This window comes from Euphorbia lathyris, chromosome 2, assembly GCF_963576675.1.
Source record: "Euphorbia lathyris chromosome 2, ddEupLath1.1, whole genome shotgun sequence".
NCBI lineage: Eukaryota > Viridiplantae > Streptophyta > Magnoliopsida > Malpighiales > Euphorbiaceae > Euphorbia > Euphorbia lathyris.
This window is the reverse complement of record NC_088911.1, coordinates 115,529,525-115,539,026: the sequence shown is the minus strand read 5'-3', so window position 1 is coordinate 115,539,026 and position 9,502 is coordinate 115,529,525. Positions and strand designations below refer to the sequence as shown.

The window sequence follows — 9,502 nt, the reverse complement described above, 5'->3', positions numbered from 1 at the left end:
GACATTACAACTCTTGGGGACCCCAAACCCAATTTATCCTGCTGCAAGAGCACCTCAATACCTGCTAATTCTTGTTCAAGATGAGTAATCCCTAAATTAAAATTATGAGCTTGAGTTGCCAAAAAATCAGCGCAGCGATTTCTTTCTCTGTGAATATGATTTATAATGATGGTTTCGAAACCATTCTTCGAAACCATTTCTTTGCATATTATTATGATAAAATTACACTATGAATAGAATTGCTATCGAATATTAATGTTATTACTATTATTTAATTTGGCATTTCGGAACACGATGTTTTACTTTGGAGCTGTCGTCAGATTTGTAGATTTGTTTTTTATACTAATAAAATCATAATATATGGGGGCACGCATGCCTCAGCACCTGGAGAAGGATGAGGACAATATCGTAAATAGTACAAAAGAGAGGGTTATTTATGGCATTTGAGTAAAATTTGTCCGTCGATAAATTGCGAAGCAGCCTAGCATTAGTGTCATTTTGCATTGTCAGGCAAAGTCAGTGATAGGAAACAGAAAGACTTCTCAAATTTTCTCCTCATTGACATCGCAAGTAAGTTCATCCTTCTCATGGATTCTTCAATTTGTCAATTCTGATTCAGATGATGTCCTTTTTTGATTTTGTAGTTCTTATAAATGCTATTGATTTTAAATCGTATTATCATATGTGTTTCTGGGTTTTGTTATTGCTATTACTTCTCTTCCTGGATTATACTAGATAGATCTTTTTCCCCTCTTTTATTAAGGATTTTTGTGGGTTATAGTTTTTCCTTTTTTTGTTTTTCTTTTCTTAGGGAGGAAGAGGATAACTATGGCTCCAGATCCAAGGGTTTACTTATTTGAAGATGTTGTCCAGCACAACAAAATTAAGGATTGTTGGCTGATTATCTCTGGCAAGGTTTGATTAGTTTACTTTCTGAGAATATTTGCATTTTCTTAGATTAGAAGATGAAAATTTTGACTGTCTAAGTTTGATCTATTATCTTGGGAAAATAATGTTCTGTTTGTGTGATTGCTTGGCTATGGCTATGGCTATGAGAGTCACTGATACTTGAAGTAAATATCAAATATTAGACTTATGTGGCTTGTATTGTTTGTTGACCTTTGCACTCTGGTGTCTGTTGGATTTTGTTTACTTTTCAACCAATTAATTTGGCATATAAATTGATGGGGTTTTGAGTGCTAATACAAGAGAAGAGATTTTAAATTCTGTTAATATGAATACTCAAAACCAGGTATGTCATTTGGCCATTCAATTTGATTTGCCTGATCCGTTTATTCCAAAATCAATTCATTCTACAACTTAACATTTTTGGTTAAATTAGTTCAAAAGTGACGCATGTCAGCATATGATTTCTGTTTGTTTAAATTTCTTATGCTAACACGCTTAATTTTGGACTAATTTGAAAAGAAAAATGACAAGTTGAAAGATGAGATTGATTCCGGAATTTCATCTCGAGGGAAAATTAATATTGTGAGCCAGCTTTAAGTGCCAAATTGACTCTTATCCCATGTTAATTCTATGTATGTTTAGAATGGAAGATAAAGAGTTAATGTGAAAGGAGTGAAAAACATCATATACTGTCGATCCATTTGAAACTTGGTTAACTATTCATGATATCATTAATTTTCTTTTCGAATTCTCTCTATGGTAAATGATTAATCTGATGAGTTCTTAGCTTGGGGTTGATAAAAATGGATAAGAAAACATGTTGATTTAAGTTAATGTTGGAGTTGAAATTCAGGTGTACGATGTAACACCTTTCATGGATGATCATCCAGGAGGAGATGAAGTGTTGCTTTCATCAACTGGTAAAGTAGTTGCTGTTGATCAGTATATACTATAGTTGAATAATGGAGTGATGAATATTGAACATTGAAATGGAACTGGAAATGTGCAGGGGCGGATGCAACAAACGATTTTGAAGATGTTGGTCACAGTGACGCAGCACGAGATATGATGGAAAAGTATTACATTGGGGAAATAGACGCAGCAACAGTTCCATTAAAACGTACTCATATTCGAAAGAAGAACAGCAATCAGAAGAAGAGCTCCGAGTTCCTTATCAAGATTTTGCAGTTTATTGTGCCTCTCTTGATTCTAGGCCTAGCCTTGGCGGTGCGACACTTCACTAAGAAAGAGTAGCCTTTAGATTTGTTTCTTTTTTCTTGTGCCCAGAATTCATAATTGGTCTAGGTGGGAATGTATGTGGAAGGGTTTTTATCAGGTAGACAATGGTTTCTTTGTTGGGTCATAAACAGGTTATATCTTTACTTCTTGCCTTTCTTCCATTCCCATCATTTTTACAGTTTCTCTGGTCTGGTCTAGTCTGGTCTGTTCTGGTCTTGCTCTAAATGTGCTCTGAATTTCTCAAACGCTCAACATTCTATTCATGTGAAGAAATAAATACTGTCGCAGGACAATAGCATTTTGTTATGTTTTTTGTTTTGTTTTTTAATTAGATGGTGGGGGAAGAAGTTGCAAACTCCGCCTTTGGAGTAATACTCTCCGCCAATCAAAATCATTTTGAACATCACTACACATATATGTTGGTGGAAAGAAAAATTATATATACACGATTGGTTGGGAATAGTATTCCATGAGTACCATATAATTACTCGGATGGAGATCTGTTCTAACGGGAACAGTAATGTGGATGCAGAAAAATATTTTTCCAAACAGGATGGGATGGAGATGGGGATTTTTCTCTTCACCCTACGGCAAACCCATTGCATGGTGACTTTGGAACCCTTAAATATTTTTTTTAAAGCAAATTATTTATATAATTATATTATAAATCGACATTTATTTATTCTTACTAATAGTAATATTTTTCATAAATTAGATAATAGTTAAAAGCAATCGAATATCTTCTTATTAATATTTTTTGTTATCACATGTTTGATGAATTTTTACATGAATGGTTTATAATGAAGGATTTTTAACTCAGTTAATTATACTGGTTAAATACGGATTGGTTATGGGTAGGGGTGCACGTGGTCGGTTAACCAGTCCATTAAGGTTAATTCGGTTGGTTAACTATTTTATCGGTTTTTTGAAAACACTAACCATACACTAGTCCACTAAATTCGGTTAACCACTAATCGGTTAACCAATTATTTCGGTCGGTTAACCTTTTATTTCGGTTTTTAACCATTAGTAAATAAAATAATAATAATCATAAAACTTTTAATTTTTATTGTGAGTGGAACGACGGGTTAATGGCGAGTTGAAGAGATTAACAACATAGAGAGATATGTGTGCATTATGTACGTGTGGACTATGGATAGGACACTAGATTTTTCCCTTACAACAACTCTTTAAGGCATTAAATTACTATGTTTTTTGTACTAGAATTCTTATCATCCGTGCTTTACCAACTAAGCCCTATCCATTTATATTAATTTCACTAATTATCTACTTTATGACAAATTTGATAGTACACAACATTTGGGATGAAATATTCCATCATTGAGTCTTAATTACCGAAAATAATTAGTGTTTCTTATTAAATTTGCTATTGATCCCTATATTTATTTTAAGTGGGATAAAGTATAATTATATGTATAAATATAAATATAAATAAATATATTTTTATATATTTAATTGAATTCGGTCGGTTTCGGTTAACCGCGGTTTTTAGAATATAAAAACCGTAACCGTAACCATTAACCACTATTTTTAAAATTAAAAACCGTACACTAGTCCATCGGTTTCGGTTAACCTTATTTTCGGTTTGGTTTCGGTTTGGTTTTTCGATTTTTCGGTTTTACGGATTTTTGTGTGCACCCCTAGTTATGGGTGATCTCTTGCAGTGTAAATTAACATAGAGTAGTGCTATAAACTTGTATTCTCATGCAAAAGTTATTCAAGAGTGCCAAAGACTAGAGAGGGAAAATTTGTTCTCTAAATTTTCATTTTATATTATATTTAACTTAGGTTCTTTTTTTTAGATAAATAGTTGTTAGTTGATTAACTTTTTAGTTAGCTGATTTGACGGTTGATTAACTTTTTAGACAAATAGTTGTTAGTTGATTAACTTTTTAGTTAGCTGATTTACAGTTCTTTCTGAAATGATAAATAAAAGTATGATAGAATATTTATTTGGGATTAAATGGTATCAGTAGATGTAAAAATGTCCTTTAAAAATGATGAAGCAATAAATTAATTGAAAAACTTTATAAAACCAACTTTTTTTTTTTTAAATTAGTTTTGTAACCAAACAAAACTATCAGAGATTTTTTACTATCTAAAATTCTTTTTTTTTTTTTGTAAGAAGGGAAGAAAAAAAACAAACAAATAAAAACCTAATCCGGAATCAGTCTAGGAAGACTGACCCCAATCCTATCCTCAAGAAGAGAAGGTAACAGAAAACTATCCAAAATTCTAAAGTGCCTTAACATCTAATTTTATCTAAAAAAACTGTTTACCAAGCAGGCCTAATACTTCTTGTTAAATTAGCATTTTCGTTAAATAATTGATAGAATTGATTCAACTGGAATTCGTGTTTCATCTGATTTTGAATTTATATGGGAGAATTTTTATTTATTTATTATTAAATAGAACATTAAAATTTGAGTAATAAGGATTTGATCTCGATAGAGATGAGAGGAGAATTATTATTATTTTTCCCATGTGATAAATAAATAGAAAAAGGGCGTAGGGTAGGGGAAGTTGTACATACCTCCTATCCTACCTACCTACCCCATTAGAATACTACCACTTGACCAAAGACAAATGGATGGCCATTTTAATACTGCCACTTGACCAAAGATAGCTGATGGATACCTTTTGTTTTTCTCATTTTTTTTTTTAACGAACAAACTGAGGTGTCACTTTCTCCTTTTTTTTACTGATAAAAAATATAATATAATATATAATATATTAATTTTAATTTCATTATTATATTTATCTATAAAAAAGATTATTTTATCCGTACTATATCTAAGAGTTCTACAGAATTTAAATTAATCTCTAAAATCTCTCTAATTCTCTACATATCTATATATATATAATATAAAACAGTAACGATGGAACTGAGGTGTCACTTCCTCCTTTTTTTAGTGATAAAAAATTTAATATATTAATTTTAATTGTATTATTATATTTATCTATAAAATGATTATTTTATCCGTACTATATCTAAAAGTTTTACATAATTTAAATTAATCCCTAAAATCTCTATAATTCTCTACATATCTATCTATATATAATATAAAATAGTAACGATGGAACTGAGATGTCACTTTCTCCTTTTTTACTGATAAAAAATATAATATAATATATAATATATTAATTTTAATTTTATTATTATATATATATATATAAGAAGATTATTTAAAGTAAATGTGAAAATAAAATAATAATATTTAATTTATATAGCACCTTTATGTTATTAATTGTAATTATTAGATTATATTTTTATTAATATTTATATATTAAGATGAATCCGTGCATCGCACGGGCCAAAAACTAGTAATTTCACTAAATTAATCCTCAAAATTTCGAAACAAAATAAATCACATTTCTATGGTTATTATTAAGTACGGTGGAAAAAGTGGGAAAAAGGCTTATGGTCCATTTTTCAGGATTATTATTATTATTATTATTGTTATTACTATTATTATTTGAAAAGATTACTATTATTAATTTTTTTGAAGAAAAAATATTATTATTATTATTATTTATTATTATTAATGGGACCTACAATTTTAAACATGCTGCAATTAAGAACTGACCCGGTTAAATGCATCTTTTACATATTATTTGGAATGTTACAGTGCAAATCCATTTAGAAGGGTAAATCATAGAAATGGTCACTGAAGTTCAGGTACATGTTTAAAAAGTTACTCAATTTCATTTATTTCAAGTCATTAAAAAAATTTTTTTTTTTTTTTGTAAAGTTATTCCGATTAATTTAGATAAAAAAAATACTAGAATTTGATGATAATTACGTTTTACATAGTCACATACCAACAACAAAAATATATATATATATATTGATAACAACCAGATATTATTTACGAGACCAAAAAGGATATTTACCAAAACGACCGCGTATTCGGACGATCAGGAAAGCTATGGCGTATCAAGCAAGCCATCAAGGTGGCGGATCTCATAGATTCCTCCACACGCCATCCGTAGTCAAACCTACGCCTCGATTCGCCCAACGAATGGTTGAGCCGATTCTCAATAAAGGCAACTAATAACCCATTAATGAGCTAACGGTCATACTTGAATAAGATCAGTAACCGCCATTAATGAGACATTAATGGAGACTTTCTAGTTACTAGGAGTTACGACTACATGATTATAAATAGCTTGCATCCCAAGCTATCGAGGTACACTTTTACGCTCTCCTTAAACCCTACTTTGTCAATACAGTTTATTCTCCTGCTTTATACTGACTTTGGCATCGGAGCTTCCCCCCGTCGAACCCAACGACGCCCCCCGCATGGAAGGATTCCGATCAAGGGTTCAGCACCGGTCATCAATTGGTGCGGTGAAGGTGGAGGTTCTAATAAAAAAAAGACTCAGTTCACGATTCAAGCATGGCAAGTGGGGGGTCTAACCCCTCAACAGGAGCTACCACACCATCAGTACCACTTTCAGTTAATCCCCCTGCAAGCGCTGGCTGCGCTGATCCTAATGCTCCAACTGTCCATGATGAAAGGGACATGTCGCCAGAATCCTTTTGGGATATTTGCGCAAGTACCATAGGGAGAGAGCACAGACCCATTATGGAGGGTCGATTAAGGGCCTACCTGGACAATCAAGATGTAGGAGGAGCCACGACAGGGACTATTCCCACGCTGAATCGGCGTCGTCCGCCAAGGCCAACCCTATCACAATGGCAGAACGCCTATCTTAGGCCCAGAGCTTCCCGTGATTCGTCATTTTTTCTCTCCCGGCCGGTGGATTCAACAATCGTTAATCCGGAGCTCGCTAGTGATATACCGATAAACCGAAGGTTATTTTCCGATATACCAGAGGGAAGTCGTCGGAATGATCAAGCTCCCCTGAGGAACATGACAAACTTAGGAATTACTATTGGCAAACCTAGAGTTCCTCCAGTATAAACTGGAATGTCGGTGGATCAGGGACGAAATAACACTGTGGCGGATCAACTGGAAGGCGGACGTGATGGTCACAGACATAGGAGACGAACCAGATCCCACAGAAAAGGATGATCCAAATCTCGTTCTCATCACAGGCATCGAACTAGATCCTCCCGACGTGGGAGATCGCCCCCACCTCCCGAACGAAGGGAGGACAAACACCGAGCTGGGACACCTCGCCAGGTCATTCAACATCCGCCACCAAATCAAGGAGGAGGCAGACGGTCTCCACCTAGGGGGTGGGGCAGTGGCGGAAGAAGGTCACCATCAGATCCTTCATCAGAATCCAGCTCCTCTTCCTCGCAGCAAAGCAGGTCTCGCAGTAGGAGACGCCCAAGAAGGGATCAAGGTTCTATGGCGGATCAGATCAGGGCAGAGATATGCAGACAGAACGAGGAGAATGTTAGGCACAATCCGTTCGACAACCGAGAATCACCCTTCACTGCGCGGATTGAAGCCGAAGAAATCGATAGGCATTTTAAGATCCCGAACATACTAGCCTACTCCGGTGAGGATAATCCTGAAGCACATGCAAGAAAGTATCGCATGTTGCTTAGACTTAACCGTGCAAGTGAAGCAGTGTTGTGCCGGATGTTTATCACCACGCTAAAGGGTCCAGCATATGATTGGTTCCAATCTCTCCCCCCGGGATCGATAAATAGGTGGGACCAGTTGAGTCGGGAGTTTTGCGCAAAGTTTACAGGATGCATTCCACCGGTGGTAAAATCGTGAAAGCTCTTCGAGCTAAAGCAAAAAGAAAATGAGTCCCTTCGGGAATATGTCGACAACTTTAATAAGTTATGCATTCGCATTGTAGATGTGGATCTCTCCATGGATGTAGAAGCAGTAGTAAAAAACAAAACATGCAAGAGCTTACAGGTGGATCTTATTAGAAACAAGCCAAAGATTATGGCGGAGCTGATGGAGAGGTGTAAGGATTTCATGGAAGTTGATGACATCCAAAGAGAGTCGGCATCTCCTCCAAAAAGAGGGAAAGGCGAATCCCGAAGGCAGGATAAGGAGAAAGAAAAGCCCTCTGACTCATCCTCCCGAAATAGGCGAAGGGGCTCTAGGAACAAATCAGCTTATACACCATCGTTTACACCGTTAAACGCCTCCAAAAGTGAAGTGCTAATGTGGATAGAAAACAGCCAACACAAACGGAGCATTTCATACCCCGAACCAAAAGGGGGAGAGTACACCAATACGGGGAGAAACCCCAAGAATTATTGCAAGTATCACAAGAGGAACGACCATGAAACATATGCATACTGGGAGTTGGCTAGGGAGATTGAAAGACTTATTGAGAGAGGAAAACTGGACAGGTTCATCCAGAACGACGAGAAAGGAGATGGCGATAAACCAAGAGATGAGCCAAAGAAGAAGGCTAAGGGGGTCATTAATGTTATCGCTGGCGGACCGGGGTACCAGCCTACCGTAAAGAAGGCAAAAACTATCGCTCTAGATAGAGCATCACTCAATCGCCCCTTTGCAGATATTGGTCCAGCGATCCCCCCACATGCAGACGCTCTCGTCATCACTATGATGGTGGAAGGATGGGAAATGAAAAGGGTGATGATAGACACGGGCAGTTCGTGCAATATCATCACTAGGGGAGCATTCGCCAAGCTCAAGGTTGATCCTATTCAAATAGAGACCACCATCGTAGATATCCTGGGAGTAACAGGTCAAACAATCCAGACAAAGGGACAAGTGATGCTGGAATGCGAATTAACAGATGAAGATCAGGTATGGATGGGAGATCTGGAGTTCTCCATCATGGACGGTCAATTGGCATACAACATTATCTTAGGGCGACCTTTTATCTCAGAGGTGGCGGCTCTCATATCGATACGCCATTTGACGATGTACATCCCTACCGCCAAGGGAGGTGTGATGATCAAGGGGAACCAGAAGGTTGCTCAGGAAACATACTCTGCATCCTTATCAATTCGCCCTCAGTCCAAGGATGACGAAGAAGATGAGCTTGTTACGACGGCCCTTGGAGATACAGAAATGTTCCTCATTGCAGATGGTAAGCAGGTACGGATCGCCAAAGGACTAAGAGTTGAGATTAAGGAGGATGTTACGAAAGTTCTCCTCGAATCAGAAGACGTGTTCGCATGGAAGGATGAGATCCTCATAGGAGTCAGTCCAGATGTGATCACTCATAAGCTCAATATCGCCGAAGACGCAGTTCATGTGGCTCAGAAGAGAAGGAATCATGGGCCAGAGAGACATAAAGTGATAGAGGAAGAGATATCTAAACTGAAGAAGGCGAACGCCATTGAGGAAGTTATTTATACACAATGGCTAGCAAATGTGGTCCTAGTTAAAAAGGCAGGCGGATCATACCACATGTGTAT

The 9,502-nt window shown here is 36.2% G+C and overlaps 1 protein-coding gene across 1 annotated transcript; it reads left to right on the top strand.

Moving 5' to 3' along the window:
- Window positions 1-414: 414 nt before the first annotated feature.
- Window positions 415-2,454, top strand: LOC136219583 (cytochrome b5). The gene is made up of 4 exons (XM_066007043.1): window positions 415-570; window positions 812-915; window positions 1,763-1,829; window positions 1,919-2,454. Exons 2-4 carry the CDS (start codon window positions 829-831, stop codon window positions 2,161-2,163), a joined length of 399 nt encoding a protein of 132 aa, XP_065863115.1. The 5' UTR covers window positions 415-570; window positions 812-828; the 3' UTR covers window positions 2,164-2,454.
- The last annotated feature ends 7,048 nt before the right edge of the window (window positions 2,455-9,502 follow it).